This window comes from Bos grunniens, chromosome 2 (genome assembly GCF_055505025.1).
Source record: "Bos grunniens cultivar Pamir isolate PY7600 chromosome 2, Bosgru_T2T1.0, whole genome shotgun sequence".
Lineage (NCBI taxonomy): Eukaryota > Metazoa > Chordata > Mammalia > Artiodactyla > Bovidae > Bos > Bos grunniens.
The window spans coordinates 66,200,648-66,216,240 of record NC_141166.1 but is presented as its reverse complement, the minus strand read 5'-3'; the positions used below and the strand labels follow the sequence as shown (position 1 = coordinate 66,216,240).

General features: G+C 55.5%; 1 protein-coding gene across 1 annotated transcript; it reads right to left on the bottom strand.

Moving 5' to 3' along the window:
- Positions 1-362: 362 nt before the first annotated feature.
- Positions 363-6,102, bottom strand: EN1 (engrailed homeobox 1). The gene is made up of 2 exons (XM_086367190.1): positions 4,552-6,102; positions 363-1,456 (listed from the first exon to the last, which is right to left on the bottom strand). Exons 1-2 carry the CDS (start codon positions 5,435-5,437, stop codon positions 1,140-1,142), a joined length of 1,203 nt encoding a protein of 400 aa, XP_086223316.1. The 5' UTR covers positions 5,438-6,102; the 3' UTR covers positions 363-1,139.
- Between the last annotated feature and the right edge of the window lie 9,491 nt (positions 6,103-15,593).

The following is a 15,593-nucleotide window of genomic DNA, read 5'->3' as shown; positions in this document are numbered from 1 at the left end:
AGAGAGGAGCAGGTTGAACCAGAGTATACTGCAGCCCGGCTGGTCCTGGCTCCGCGGGAAGCAGACCAACAGCTCCGCAGTGTTTCCGAAGTCAGGACTGGGGTTTCCGGCCTTTGGTCTCCTTTGAATGCTATCAGAGACCAGGCGTGTCCCGCTAGACCCTCCAAACCCGGGCCATCCCCGGGTCCGAGCCATCCCTATCACCGCGCCCTCCTTGTACCCTGTATTCGTTGTGCGGTGATGGATCTTAAGGCCTGGCGGAGCCTCGGGGCTCCGCGCTCGGTGTGTACCCGCTTTGCGCAGGGCCGCCCTGCGTCTTCGCCCTTCCCCAGCCCGCAAAGAGGAGGGCCGTCAGGCGCTCGTGAGCACAGTGTACACTTTATTTCAGACTACAGGTTTCTGAACATAATAAAATCTTTGGCTTGTAGCGGCGGTTCAGTCTCGCAGTCTGTGGGGTCGTATTTCTCAACAAGTCTCCGGAAAACGAAAGGGTCGGGGACAGGACAGACAGACGGACAGAAGGGGCTGGGGAGATGGGGGAGGGGGAGAGGCGAAGGGCAGACACGCAAGGAAACACACTCTCACGCACACAAAGAAAAGTCCCAGAGAAACGGAGGGCCAGCGATGCGGGACGGGAGGCACCGGAGAAGCAATAACATTCAAAAGAAAACGAAACTGGGCCAGGGGCAGCGAGGCGGAGGCGGGGGATAAAATAATTATAATAATTATAATAATTATAACAATAATAATAAAGGAGATTAATAAAAAGTCCAGCAAATAGAGATCGCTACACATAATTCTTTTCCTTACCTGAAATTAAATATATACAAGGTTGTAAGCGGTTTGGCTAGATAGAGCTTTAAGAGTTCGTAGTTTTCGTCCCTTATACTGTGAAGAGAGAACTGATCTTATTTTTCGATAGCACCTGTCTGAGTCTTTCTCCCTTTTGAAAAAAAATGTCTGGTTCCAATGTGACTCTCCATTCTGGGAACCTCTTTTTCTCTCTTTTCCCTGTTGCTCCCTTCCTCCTTTACGCTGATTCTTTCTCCCCGGGGCGTGGGGCCCACACTGGGGCGGCCGCGGTGCCAGGAGGGGGCGCGGGTGCGGCGGCCGGACCGCGCGGCCTCTGCCGGCGGCGGCTACTCGCTCTCGTCTTTGTCCTGGACCGTGGTGGTTGAATGGTTGTATAGTCCCTGCGCCATGAGGTGCAGCGCCAGGCCGTTCTTGATGCCCGTGGCTTTCTTGATCTTGGCGCGCTTGTTCTGGAACCAGATCTTGATCTGGGACTCGTTGAGGCTGAGCTCCTGGGCCAGCGTCTGCCGCCGCTGCTCAGTGATGTAGCGGTTCGCCTGGAATTCCGCCTTGAGTCTCTGCAGCTGCTCGGCCGTGAACGCCGTTCTCGGCCGCTTGTCCTCCTTCTCGTTCTTCTTCTTCTTCAGCTTCCTGGTGCGGGGACCTGCAGCATCGGAGGTGGGGACAAGGGACAGAGGGCAGGGGGGAGAGGGCAGAGGAAGAATTGCGTGAGAATTGCGGAGCGGAGCTGGAGCATCTCGCCCCGGGCTTCTGGGGCGATAGCAGAGGCCGTGCAGCTCCTCCCGCCCACGAGCCCCTAGATCAATCTGCTGGCTACTGGGGTCGCTGGGTTCCCCTCTGGGAATCCTCTGGGATGCCACAAGGGTCACAGAGGAAAACTGGCCTGCCCAAGTTGTGTATGCACCTCACACCTCAATTCAGAACAGACCCAGCCGTGATAGGTTTAAATCATAGAGTCCAAGATGGAAAGATATTTGGAGCCCTATCAGGCCCAACCCAGAGTTGGAGGTCAGGAGCCTGCTGTCTTCACAGACTTGGCATAAAAAGAGGCTCAACAGTGGAGTCATGAAGACTGGGATAGGACTGCCCTGCGGGAATTGCCATCCTGCGAACTATTTTTCTCCCCCTCCTTAAGAAGCGCATCTACACCCACACACCTACAATAAGACCACATCTGCTTGTAGCTACGGACTCCAGAAAACAAGGGGATAAGGAGGGCGATGTGAGAGGCTTGCCTAGCTCCAAAACATTCAGCATCTGTTCTCTCTACCTGCTCTTCTTTCCCTCTGGCCTAAAACGAAGCCCCTTATGGAGTCCCAGGAAGACACTGTCCACCTGCTTCCTGGAAAGGGGAGAAGAGGCCTTCCCCCAGTTGTATGCCTTATCCACATGCCCAGGCCCCTGGGGTCTCTGCTTTGTCCCTTGGATGGTACCAGTAAGAAAGAGAGGACCCTCCCCATCCTACACCCAGTGGCACAGGCAGGTCTCTCCCCCTAGTCCTTCGGATACAGAAGCTGCAATCTCAGGATTGAAAACTGAACAACAAAAGCAAGTCAGAGCTGTCTTTTCTGCCCACCTATGGTGATCTGCAAGAAAACTGCATTCCCCCTCCCCACATCCAGAAGCAAAACAGGGGCAGAGGGACAGAAAGGGTGGGACAATCCGGACAAAAATCTGTGCTATGCCCTAAGATGGTTATAGGAAGAGGCCACAGGAAACCTTCCTAGGAAAGTGAAGGGTCCCTCAAAAATAGTCTGGGAAGAGGGCTGGCTATGAAGCCCAGACCTGAAGAGAGGAGGAAATAGAGGCCTCCACATGCAAGTCGTCTCTAGCATTTATTTGCTGGGCCCTGTCATGGTTATGGGAGCTTCCTGAGCTGAGTGAAGTCCCTGTCTGGCCTGTTAACCTCTAAAACTGTCTGGAAAGTAGGGTCTGCACCGGCATCTCGAAACCTAGTGACAGAGGGGTAAACCAGGCAGCTGGCCTCTGGGGCAGACCAGCTCCAGGGGTCACCAGCTGTCCTGTGACAAAAGAGTACAGGCCTGGCCGACCACCGCAACTCAAGACTGGGTTGAGGTTCCTCTCCCTGAACTGCCCCTGCAGGATTAGAAACCAGCACCCTGCCTCCCCAGGCTTGTAAGTAGGAAAGCAGCCAAGAACAAAGACAAGCCCCACTCCTGAGCCCGATGAAGAAAGCACTGGGAGGCGGGGTGAGGGGCCAGGAAGGCCTTGGTTTAGGTTAGTAATTAGCTGGTTGAGCAGAAGTGGCCCAGGAAATGTGTGCAACCTCAGAAAGGCCCCATTGTGAGATGGGCATCTCTTAGGTTGTTAGAGCGTTGTGGCAGTTGTTTTGTTGCTGTTGTTGTTGTTACTGTGTGTATGGGTGCCGTTGCAGAGGCATGAACACTTGTAATAAAATCGTAGCCTCCTGGCCAGCCTGAGCCGCACAGCCTGACAGCTCAATCACTCTATCCATCAGGCGAGTCAATCAAAGCAGCTTTTCGGAGGTTCAGGGAGCCCGATGTGTCAATAACGGGGCTCGAGATGGCGGGGGCTGATAGCGCTCATCGATCCGCGCCCGGCCAGCAGCGGAGCAGCGGTGGGAAGTCAGAAACCAGTCGGAGTGGAGCGCCGCACCGCGACGCCAGCCCGGCCTCCTGCCAGACCGGGGCGCGGAACCCCAATCGTAGGCCAGAACCCCTGCCGCCCTCCTCGAGGCGCCCATCAGCCTCCTGGGAGCTGCGGTCCCCGGAGGCGGGCAGACCACAGCCTCCTCACCAGGGGCCTCGTGGCTGCCCCTGAGTACCTCTCGGCCTGGGGTTCTCCAAGCTCAAAGAGGTATGTGGGGAAAGGGCCAAAGGAAAATTGAGAAAAACGGGCCTATGGCTAGCAGAAATTTGCTAACGGGCAGATGTACGGAAGGAAGGAGTGAAAAAAGGAAGGGGCAGGGCCCGGGAGGATGTGCCAGGCGGGCCACGGAGAAGCTGAGGTGGGGGCTGGCTCTTATGCCCTCGGCCCAGGTCTCTGGCCTGAGCCTAAGGTATCTTCTGTCCTCTCCCCCGTTTATCTGTCAGTTCCAGAGAATCGGGAGCCAGGGGCTCTCGGCACCCACTGTTTCCGAAACAGCCTTTCCCTGGATTCTACCCAGGCGGGTCAGGCCCTTTTGGCTACCCGGCTTGCAGAAGAAGGACAGCGATCAGACACGTTTCTCTTTCTTCCTGTGTCTCCTTACATCTATCTCTATGCAAATGATCTCTCTGCAAAAAATATCGATACGGTGTTTATGTCTGCAAGGACACAAAGCGAAGATAATTTCTCTAATCAAAGCCTTGCTCAGTTTCGGCCTCCGCAGGATTTCAGACCCAGATCGCTAGGCCCACCTTCCCGCTGATTCTAAAAACCCCTTTCCCTGGAAGAAAAAGCGAAGACTGATTGAGTCTTTACTAAGAATAATAAAGGTAAAACACAAAGAAGGCGAGAAGGGCTCGGAGTTCAAAATTGAAGGATCCCACTCCCTGTACCCTGAGCCATAACCTCCCGGGCGGTAGTCGCAGAGCCCAGGAGCACAAAACTGGGTATAACACTCGGTAGTGACTGGAATCGAAGGTGAAAAGGAGAGAGCAGGCATGAGAAAAGAGAACCCTCGGGATCCGGCACGCACGCTCTCCCCAGCCCGGCGGCTGAGAGTTCTACCGGCGTCTGCCGGGCTCACCGCTAAGCCTAGGGCTGGGTACTCACCGGAGGACGGGCGATCGGAGTAGCGCGTGCAGTAGACCCAGGCGGGCCACACGAGGGGTTGCTGCGAGTCAGTTTTGACAACGGGCCCGCCGTTGGCTGAGCCCATTAGCAGTATGGCCGGGTTGCTGTGCTCCGGGTACTTAGCACCCTGCGCACCTGGACTCCCCACGCCGCCTCCACTGCCACCGCCGCTGTCCGAAGGCTTGGCCGCTGCTGCTGCCGCCGCCGCCGCCGCCGCCACGGCCGCTGCTGCTGCCGCAGCCGCCGCCGCCGCTGGGTTCCCAGCTTTGGACGCGCCCGCCCCGCCGGCGGTGGCTGGCGGGGAGCCTTCGGGTGGGCCACAGTTCCCGTCCGCGGTGCACAGGAGTGAGGCGGCGCCCGGCGCCCTCGTTCCCAGCGGGTGGACGGGGTCTCTACCTGAGCCGGTCTGGCTTCTGTCACGCTCGACCCGGCCTCCGCCTGTGCCTCCTCCGGCCGCCGCAGCCGCCGCCACCAGGAGCTGCGGCGGCGGCTGCTCCTTTTTGCAGCCGAAGTCCGGCCTCAGGATGTTGTCGATGAAAAAGTTGGTGGTGCGGTGCAGCTGGGCCGCGGGCTGCGGCTGGTGAGCAGGCGCCGCGAGATGCTGCTGCGGCGGCGGCGGCGGCGGGGGCGGGGGGTGCGGGGGGAGATGCGGGTGGTGGGCCAGGGGCGGCAGGCAGGGCGCCGCGGGCGGCGAGGGGGGCGCGGGCTGCGGGGACACCGGCACGCTGTCTCCATCGCTGCCGCTGCTGCCGCTTGCGCCGGGACTGAGACTCAGGGTGAGGCTGCCGGGGGCCGCCGCCACCGCCGCCGCCGCGCCGAGGCCCGAGTCGCGCTGACTTTTAGGTTCCGGCTGCTGTTCTTCCATGCTCGGCCGCCCCGCCGCCTCGGCCGCCGCGCCGGCCCCCGCCCCCCCCGCCTCGCTCCCCACCCCACTTTGCCAGCGGCCCGTGGGGGTGCGCGGAGGAAGGAGGCCGGCAAAGCCCCAGCGAAGGCACGGGGCGGGTGCAGAAAAAAAAGCCCAGGCGCCTGGCCTGGATCTCTCGCTCTTATCGAGCAGATCTCGCTGTCTCTCTCTAATTTGTAGATATCCAGATATGGAGACACTTGGCTATTTCTTTTTTCTTTCTGCAACCAGAATCAATTTGTTTTAAATGGGGAGTAAGCCACGGTAAAAAGAGAAAAAAAAAAAAAAAAACAAAAAACAGAAAAGGAAAAGGAAAGAAAAAAATCTCCAAGAATTTTTTTTTTCCTTAAAGATAAAAAAAAAAAAAATAGTCTTTAAAGTCTAGCCATTTTCCTAGGCAGTAGTGAGGGGTTTGACTTCCCCGAGTGTCACGCTCAGCTGTGCCCAGAGCGCGAGGCTGGCAGCGCCTTTAATCGCCTTTGCTTTTTTTGCAGGGAGAGCGCGTCTCCGCCAGCGCCGGGGCTGCTTTTTTTTTTTTTTTTCAAATCTCTGACAGCTCGGATCTTTGCTCAAACTCTCTCGCTTAAAAAAAAAATCACCCAGGCACACTTTTTGCCTTCAAACCGGAAGCACGTGAGTCAGGGCCGCACGTGTGCGGGGCCAATGGCGAGCCAGGACTCGCGCTGACACCCGGGCCTCGGCCCAATAGGCGCGCGCGGGACTTTGCGGATAAATAATCCGGGGGCGGCGGCCGCAGGCGGAGAGGGGGAGCCGCGGCGCGGGCCCCGTGTGTCCGGCCCTCCCTCCCCTACCCGCACCCGAGCCCCTCCCCCTCTTTCAGGCCAGGACGGAGGAAGGGGCAAAGGAGACCGAGAAGGGGTGGATTGAGGGGTGTACGCAAATAGACAACTCCATAAACAACTTGTTGGAGAAATGCAGGATTATGGGTGCGTCCGTGCAGGCGCAGGATCAGGAGGCAGGGGCATCGGCTCTTTTGGCAACCCCCATGCCTAAGAAACAGCCTTTTATTTTCTCGCTCTAGCTTTTTCTTGCTTGTCATTAAGGGTGAAAGAGTGCTATCACTGTCGGAGTCTGTGTGTCTATGGTGTGTATTTGGGGAGTGGGGGGAGTGGGGTGGGGAGAGGTGAACCGAGGATGGTCGGAGATGTGAAACAGACCTAGATTTGGCTACTTTCAGTGGAGCGGTTTATTTTTCACAAGTAGCAAACGCCAGAGGCCAGCTGCGCCTAGCTAGGTCTGTAGGTTTGTAGTGCATGTTGGCCGGCTGCACTGCGTGCCCTTCCCGGGGTTTCCGTACCCATGCCCGTCCCTGGCGGGACCTTTGACAACCCGTAGGAGCTGTCCTGCCGCCATTAAGCCAGGTCCAGAGGGCGCGAGAGAGTCCTTTCCTGGCCGCCAGAGTCGAGCGGTCCGGGCATCTTATAGTTGTCCTGAGCCAAGTAAGTCAGGGTGCGGATACCCGCGAGGCCCTGGCTTTTGAGCTCAGGGAAACCTCCGTTTTCGATTTCCACGCGAAGTGAAATCTAGCGGATAAAAGTACTGCACTCTCGGTATTTGCCCTAGCCAGTTGGACAGCGAATTTCCTCCAGTAGCCCAGATTTTCCTGGGATTGTACCCCAGTCCTTGAAGGCCTCTCACTGTAGCCCTGAATTTTCTTATCAGGTTTTGGGGGGGAGGGAGGAACTGCAGGGGCTCCAGCCGCTCCCACGCTCACGGAGATCTGTCTCCAGTCGCTGGGCTCTTTTTCGCTGTTTCCTTGTCGAGGCACCCCGAAGTTTTTCCACTGCCAGGGACAGGGTAGGGGAAGGTGAAGCGCTGAACATCGGCGGGGTTTGGTTTGCCTACCAAGCCTTTTTGGAGGGCCGGGATCCGACTATATGGTGACGCGTAGAAAAACTCAGGCAACTGAGGCCTCCGAGAGGGTGTTATCACGGAGCTCCAGCGAGCATCTAGCCGGGACCGCCATCCTTAACTGGGGCGACGGAGAAAGGATCTTTTTGAGGATGTTGTCTAACGGAAGCATTCAAAATAATCTCCCTGTGCTCAGAAAAGTCACAGAGGGTTAGTAAGAGAATAAAACGAAAATCACAATAACCGTAACCCCCGCACTAACCGAAGTTTCTCACAAGGGGCTAGTGGAGAGCGGGAGTTGGTATTGCTAGCTGCATCTCTAGGTCAGCCGAGGGTCTTCCGATGCTCGGGGCTTTTCGGAATTCCTAGGTGGACTTTCCCGGCGGTTCCGGGGCGGCGAGAACCACTTTCCCGAAGCGCTGCGCTAAACCAGGCCCGACGTGATCTCCTCAAACCTCCCAAGTCGTCCCCCAAATCCACCTGAGGGTCTCCCGGGTCCTCCTCAGTTCTGTACCCAAGGGCTCCCCGAAATCTCCCGGTGCCCCACCCATTCTCCCCGAAATGGGGGTGGGATTTTATTTATATTTAAGTTCGCAAAATTGAAATCTTTATCCCGCAAGCGAGCGTGGGTACTTAATTAAATTCTAATTAGGACACTATCAATATCCTATTTAGCCGCGTAGCTTTTGTGCGCCGCGGTCCCTTTCAGCGCCGTAAATAGGGTCTCGACGCCTTATCTCGCCTGCAGGAGACGCCTCGAGAAGGGCTGCGGAAGATAATTTATAGGTTTTAATTACTCTTCATTCCGCCTGATCAGCTTGGCGTTCATCACAGGCTTGTGAATAAAACCCTGGTCAAAAGCTCTGTCACATCGCGCTGGCAAGACGCTTAATCAAAGTGAGCGGCCCCGCGCGCCGCGCGGCCCGGCTCCTCCACGTAATTTCCAGCCAGCTGATAAAGCCAGCTGAATAATGCGGCGGCCCTTTGGAGACACCATTTACAGAAATGACTTTATTGACGGCTTAACGTCGGTAATTCATTTTACCTTTCATGTAGTGGAGCCCGGATTTGTTACAGTAATGGGATGATAAATGCACCCGCGGCCCACGAGCTCCGGCTGGATTAGGCGGTGCTCCTCGCGCTGGTTTGCCCCCCGCCCCCCGCAACAGCATCCTCCCCCAGGCCAGGCCTCCGCCGACGCTCCGCATCCAGAGCCACTTGCTCTCCGAGACCCCTACTAGGGCCCGCGCCCTCCTCTCTTATTCCTGAAAGTGAACACATTATTGGGAACTTTGTGTTAGCGGGTTGGTGTCCTGGCAAGCCTAATAGTAGGGTGTCACAGTGAGCAAATGTTGAACCAGGTGGGTGTGTGAGGGTCCAGAGGACTCGGAGGGTGCCCAAGAATGGACATGTGGGTGAGGAAATACGGGCAGGGTGAGTTGTATGTAAAAGCCTGTAGGTAGAGGGGTTAAGTGTTTGTGGAGCAATGTGTGTGCAGGTGTGAGTGCACTTTTGTGGCAGTCTTTTAAGGGGTACTGGTTTGTGCCTTTGAGAATTTCTACCAACTTGATAGATGTCCAGGAAGAGGTGGTCTGTCAGGAAGCAGGTTGGGAGAATTTTCGCAAATCCAATTGAATCCTTTTCTTCAAATGCCCTCTGCTCCAGGGCCAAAGATATGGAAGTTTAGTTCTGAGCTGTGCCGCTCCGCTGGGGCTAGAGGGCTCACAGAAGGCCACTGACATAGCTATATCTCTGCAATAAATTGACTGTCCCCGAGTTCTGCCAGCCCACATAGAAGTGGAGAATGATGAGAAAGAAAAGGATTTTTAATGCCAAAAGGAGCATTTCTTTCCTCACTTCATTGAAGGGTGAAGGGAGCCGAAAGAAGCTTTCAATGGTGGAGGGTGGGGTAAGCAAGACAGGGACCCCTCTCAACCCTCCTGCCTCTCTCCCGCTCCCAGACTTCCTCCACTGAAGCTAACTAACCAGGGCCTGCCACTAAGCAAAAGGCACCTGGCCAGAGGGGAAGTGTTTGTGTGTTTGGGGGAAGCTAGAAAAGTTTGGGGACCATAAGTAGGAACTGATGAGTAGTAGAGGCTGGGATACTGTGCCCTTGTTTTCCAGTCTTGCAAAAACCACTTATGGATTTGGAGAGTGGCCCATGGCTATGGGGGAATGAGCCTATATTTGTGTCTATTGCGCTTGTGCATCTGAGAACCAGAGACAGAAATGAGTCCATAAAAGCTTTGTTTGTATGTCTCTGTATTTGTGTGCATGGCTGGAGGCTAGCGAATGTACACATCAGTGTGTACACCTGAGTCTGCCCCACCAGCTGGGTACAGTGAAATGTATTTGGTGAAGGTTTTGGTGTACACTGTTTAGAAAGGAGAAGTCTTCCACCATCCCGCATTTCCACAGAACTTTAGATTTCGTTTAGGCAGAGACAAATGTCATGGTCCTGCCTGCTTCCACCTGTCTTTCGTGGATGGGTGTGAGGGGGAGAATTGTGAAAGCAAACCTTGCAGCCTGGCCAGGCGTGCATGCGTTGGGCCGAGTATGAGCGTGTTGCATGCACACGGTGGTAATCGCATTTCGAGTGTAGATCAGATGGCGGTGGGGCCTTGTGGCGCGGGACATGAATGAGTTGTCGCAACACAATAGCGCACAGCCTTCCTACGGGGACTGGGTGACCAGCGGTTTTGTTGGGAGTGAATGCGAGGAGATTTCTGCTACAAGTGCCTCGGTATTATTATGAGCCGGAAGGTCAGACTATACATCGCAGGTCCCCAAAGCCTATAGACCTTGGGAAATGTGGGGCCTCGAGCCACGTCATTGTACCTGACAGTCCTTTCAATAGACTAATTCAATTAGCGCTTGGGAGTTTTGGTCTTCATTTGGAAGCGATAATAATGTAGGGGGTGAGTGGGTGCAGGGGGATTCAATGGGTATTGGTTAGGGATCCTAAGCGATTGTACCCAAAGTTTGAAGCAGGACTTGGGGAAGCAGGGGAAGGGATAAAGCTGAGATGGGGGTATGTGGGAAGCAAACCATAGAAATAAAATGCTCTGTTGACTCTAGAAATTGGGGCAGCTGCTTTGTTTATAGAGACCCTAGAAGACTGGAGGTGGGCAGGGGATATTTCTTTATTTCTGTGTGCAAGAAGTATACCCACAAATGTCCAGGTTCCTAAAAAGCCCCCCAAAAGCCCGCTGTTGGAGGTGGTCACCTTTGAGGATTTCAATATTTGAATTTATGCACCCATCAGCCTGCCTTCCCTCAGGGTTTTCTCCCTTTTATGGGAGCGAGAGGCCGTTCACAGCACGGACTTTTTGTTCTAGCAACAGTTTTGGTTTCGGGGCGCTTTTATCCCCTTTAAAGCTGGGCAAGCAGAGAAAATGAAGCCCTTTCTCTGCTTGATTATGGGAAATACGGGAAACATCTCTGGCGATTCCCGAAAATTGCGGACGCTGTCGGCGCCTGATTCCCGGACACCGGGGTGCAGACACCAGACCGTCGCTTCGGGCGGGCTGACTTGTCGACTTAGGGCTGGATCAAGGACTTGGGGAGAGAGATGCAAGGCCCCTTGGCACAGATTACGGAAAGGAGCCTTTACCTTCTCCTCTGTATCCCCAAACCGCCCTAAAGCTGTACCACACGCCCCAACCCCCCGCCACCCGGGAGCTGGGGATTTTAGAGCTCAGGGCTTCCGAAAGCAAGGCGATTATATATCCTTCTCTATATATTTTTCTTCACTTTAATCAGGCATCCCGCCTTTCTCCTTACAAAGAATTCCACCCAAACCCCAGAACCGAAACCCTAATGTTCATCCTCACAGCCCCCTACACCACCACCCCCGCCTAAAAAGAAAGCCCAGAGTAAATTCAGCGGCTACGCTCGAATTTTCTTCACTCCTTTATTTTGCTTTTCGCCCTCTCTCACTCCCTCCTCCTGCCCAGAAGGTTCCCAGAGCTTGGCGACCCCAGGCCGAGGGGGCCTGCTGCCCACCCAGGTCCCCACCTGTCCGAGTGGCGGCTCCCGCCTCCATGCGGCTCGGCGCGGGTCGGGGTCCACACTGACTGGCCTCGAGCGTGTGCACACCGGTGGGTACGGATGTGAGAGTGCGCACGAGGTGGGGCCAGGGCGGCTTCCGGGTTCTGCTGCCCCCCCTCGGCTCAGTCCATGCTCCCCGGGAGGTCAGACCCAACTCCAAAGTTGGGAACAAAAAAAGAATAACTCAAGAAAAAAAAAAAATACACATACGACATCCGAGTCCTTTGCACGCCCATACGGCTCCAAAACCGCGGTCTCCGGCTCGCCCCAGCAGTCATCCTTCTTCCCTTTACTCCTACAGGGCTAAACACTGGTCCCACGGCTCTTCTGCCGCTGGCCCGGGGAAAGCAAGCAGAAGTCGGCGCACCAGGCTCTCGGCGCTCGGGCTCCCGGCCAGCGCCTTCTCGCCGCTCTCCCCACCGGCCCCCGGGCACGAGCCAGGCCGCGCCCCCGTTTCATCCACTGGGGTGCAACCTCCCCGACCCCCTTCCCGGGGAGGGTGCGGGGAAACTCCGGCTTCCAACATGAGATCCGCGCTACTGGCAGCTGGCGGGGAGGTGAGAGAGGGAAAAGTTTGGTCCGCAAGGGGGGCAGGTGGGGAAAGGAAGTCCACCGAGCCTGGAAGAAGAGAGGGAAAGAGGGGAGAGAAGCCGGGTGCCCTCCCCCACCTCCCGACCCCCCCCCCCCCCACCTCCTCGCTCAGACTGGATCTTGTGCCGGTGAGGTGCGGAGGAGGGGTCACTGCCAGGTCTCGGCCTTCGGGGCCACCTTCCCTCTCCCCCTGCTCCTGCAGAAACCAGAGCTGGGGGGCGACGGTGCAGCCGGGCGCCTGAGTGTTTTTACGTGACTCTGTGTGTGAGAGACTCCAGGTGAGTGCGTGTGTACGTGTGTGCCAACTGCACGAAAGGATTGTGTGCATTTCTGCGCTCCTGTAACCCTCGCGTGGTTGCGCTGTGTCCGGGTATGTAAGTGTAAGTGTTTGCATGGGCTCTGTGCCCTGGCTGTGCTTGTGCCTGTCCATGTGTAGGTCTCCGGGGGTGCCTTTGTGTGCCAGCTGCGAACCTGAGAGCAACTCCCTCCCACTGAGGCTCGAAGTGAGGTGTGTGATAGAGCAAGGGCCAGAGGACTCTAACCCCAAACCCACTGCTCACCTCCCATGCCATCACCACTCCCTCACCCCCGTCATTGAACTAGGCAAAGGCAAAGGAAGCAGTTGATAAATCCTGATTAACCTTCCTACGAAATCCCCAAACCCTAAGTCCTCACTGGGGGAAAGAGTGGCAACATGTGGCCAGGTTAACATCACAGGGCCTCAGGGAGAGAATAGTCTATAAGCCCACTCCACAGATGAGGCAACTGAGACTCAGAGCGGGAAGGAACTAGATCAGGCTGCCGCTGGTATTGGGAACCTTGGACATCTGAGTTTTGTCCCGAGGCCTAAGTGCCAAATGAGAGCACAGGGGACAGTGGTCTCCTTCCCTGGGTCTGCCAACTCCATTCAATTCACCTTCAAATAAGGTATATTCTCTCCCCAGACCGTCTGTGCGGTGGAAGAGGAAGCATCTCTTGGGGTTGGGAAAGCAATGGGAGGCGAGCGGGAGACACAGTCCCTCCTCTCTTCTGTCCCACTGGAGGGCCTTAAGGTTCCTGCTGCCTTTCGGGGAGGGACGAGGAGTGGGGGTTCCCTGCTTCCTCTCCACCCCCACTCGCCTTCAGAACTTTCCAGGCATGAATGATGCTGTTAGGGATGGGAAGTCAGTGAGAGGCAGGCTGGCCTCAATGTCAGGAATGAAGTACGGGGGAGGGATGGAATACCGACCCCAAAGCCATTCCAGGCACGTCCCTCCCCTCCCGCACCGAGTATGCCCGCCCCAAAATTGTTATGCAAAGGAGTCAAGTCTGTGATCTTCTGGCGATCAAAGCGGCAAAACCAAATATTAGAAAAGAAGTCAATAATGGATGAGCAGACTAAGAAACCCATCTCGGGGACAATTATCGTCGCAATTGAAAAAAGCTCCCGGCTTCCCTTACTCCCCCCCACTCCATTCCCAATATTTGGAAAAAAAAAAAAAAAAAAAGTAGGCGGAAGAATGGGGCCTGGGGATGGTGGTAGAGAAAGGCAGCAGCCCCGCTTGCGTGAAGGAGCGGGTTCGTGGACGCGTTTGTTGAGGGGAGATAACGCCCCCTAGGGGTGACCCTGGTAAGTCCTGGTGTTGTCTCTGGGCCAGTGAGCAGAGCCGTGCCCTCTGCGCTCCAAGCTCTTTAGCTTCTTAAAACAGTGTGGTCACTCTGAGCCGAAGGGCTAGAATCAAGGTTTCTAGTGTCTTTTCAAACCTCCAGCACGAACCTGAGCCCCTCTCTTGCACCCCTTTCTACCCGCTTTCTTTCGAGAGAGACCCTAGGCGGGTTCTTAGGGCGGAGAGCAGGGTCCTAGGAGCGCGGGAGGATTCCCGGCTGGTTTTCCTGTGAGGAACGCGCCACCTATCGGTGCTCTCGGAGAACTGCACCTGTGTTGCTCTCCGGAAGAGGAGGCTATAGGGGGGAGATTTGATCTGAACTCCCTGGGCCGGGAGATCCAGACCATTTCCGGACAGTCCACACCAGACAGGGGAGAGACAAGATTGCAGGAAGGGGATCCTTCACGGAATCCCCTCGCCTCATGAGAGCTTAAGCTGTTTGCTCTGTGATTCCTAAAGCAGCAAGCACCTGAGTCGGAGTAGGATGGGCAGTGAGTTGGGAGTCAGAATTGGATTCTTTCGACTCCTCTGCTATGCGACCTTGAGAGGGTCCCTGGCATTCTCTGGGCCTGTTTCCTTATTCATAAACTGAGGAAATTGGATTAGATTGATCCCTTCTCGACTCTGACCTTGAATCTAACATTGAATCTAACAAGTATATGTAGACGTGTATGTCCTGTGTTTCTATTTCCAGCTCTTAATAGATTCTGGACTTTTACATGCCATTTATATCCTAATATCTTATATGTAGCTGCTTCAATTAATATTACTGTTTTCTCAGTTGTCTGGGGATTTCATTTGCGTGGAGTCAGGATGCTTCTTGGTGGCCCGAATAGTTGTTTGAAATGAAGCCAGTCATGTCTGACTCTTTGCGACCCACGGACATAGCCTGCCAGGCTCCTCCTTCCGTGGAATTTTCCAGGCAAGAATACTGGAATGGGTTGCCATTTCCTTCTCCAGGGAATCTTCCCGACTCAGGGATCGAACTCGGGTCTCCTGCATTGCAGGCAGACACTTTACCATGTGAGCCACCAAGGAATCCCAAATGCCCGTTTACTTAAACCTTTTTTAAAAAGAAACAAACAGGAAAACTTCAGTCAGTTTACAGTGTGGGACATGGCTGGGGAGGACGGGTGTCACGGAGCCAGGGAGAACATAATGGATGTTCATGTGGGAGCCTTAGGAGAGAAGACCCAGGACCCTGGATTGCAGTCATTGTCAGAGAGGTCAAGGAAGAACGGAAGCTAGACCCTGCTAGAAAAACGGGCGAAGCCATGGACACTCTGAAACTCCTGGGGTCGGGCCGGAGTAGCTCCTAACTGGAGGCTCCTAGATAGATGAAGCAAAAAAGGTAGGCGTTGAGACCAAAGGAGGATCGCTCAGATCTTAAGCCACTTCCCCTAAAACTCACCATGAAATTAATAAAGAACGGAAAGAAGGGGGTGGGAGACAGTATTTTCCTCTGGCTATCCCGAGAAAGCGTGACTTTTGCTTGGAATTTCGGGTTAGTGAAGCTGGAGGGAAGCGAGAGTTGCCCGCTGTGGGTGCTTTTTGAAAGGGCCGGCGCGCAAGCTTGGGGCAGCCTGCCTGCGCCCAAATTAGACGTGCCGACTGGGGCGCCCCGGAAAGATCTGCACCTGACGGAGCAGCAGGCAGGGCCCTCTAACCTCCTCTTCAGCTTCCCAACGACCAGGGGCAGCGCGAGGCTGGATCCGCTGCTTTTTACGATGGTTGGGCGGAGGCCGCGCTTCCCCTCCCCTGGGAATAGAAACTCCCCGTGGGACACCCAGAAAGGCTGCCACTTTGAATCTGGGACCCTTTTCATTCTGGATGGAGGGGACGTTTCTCGTCTTCCAGTCTGCGTGTCCAAGAATCGTTCTGGGCCACCGGCTCCTCGGAAGTGGAAGTGGTGAATTTCAGCGTCTTAACAACCGGCGCACATTGAGATTCAGGGCCAG

What these genes read in the sequence shown, in the direction of transcription:
- EN1 (XM_086367190.1), bottom strand. Translation starts at nt 5,437, where the DNA reads ATGGAAGAACAGCAGCCGGAACCTAAAAGTCAGCGCGACTCGGGCCTC. An exon ending in CTCCGATCGCCCGTCCTCCG is followed by an intron (nt 1,457 to 4,551) that starts GTGAGTACCCAG and finishes CCGATGCTGCAG; the next exon opens with GTCCCCGCACCAGGAAGCTG.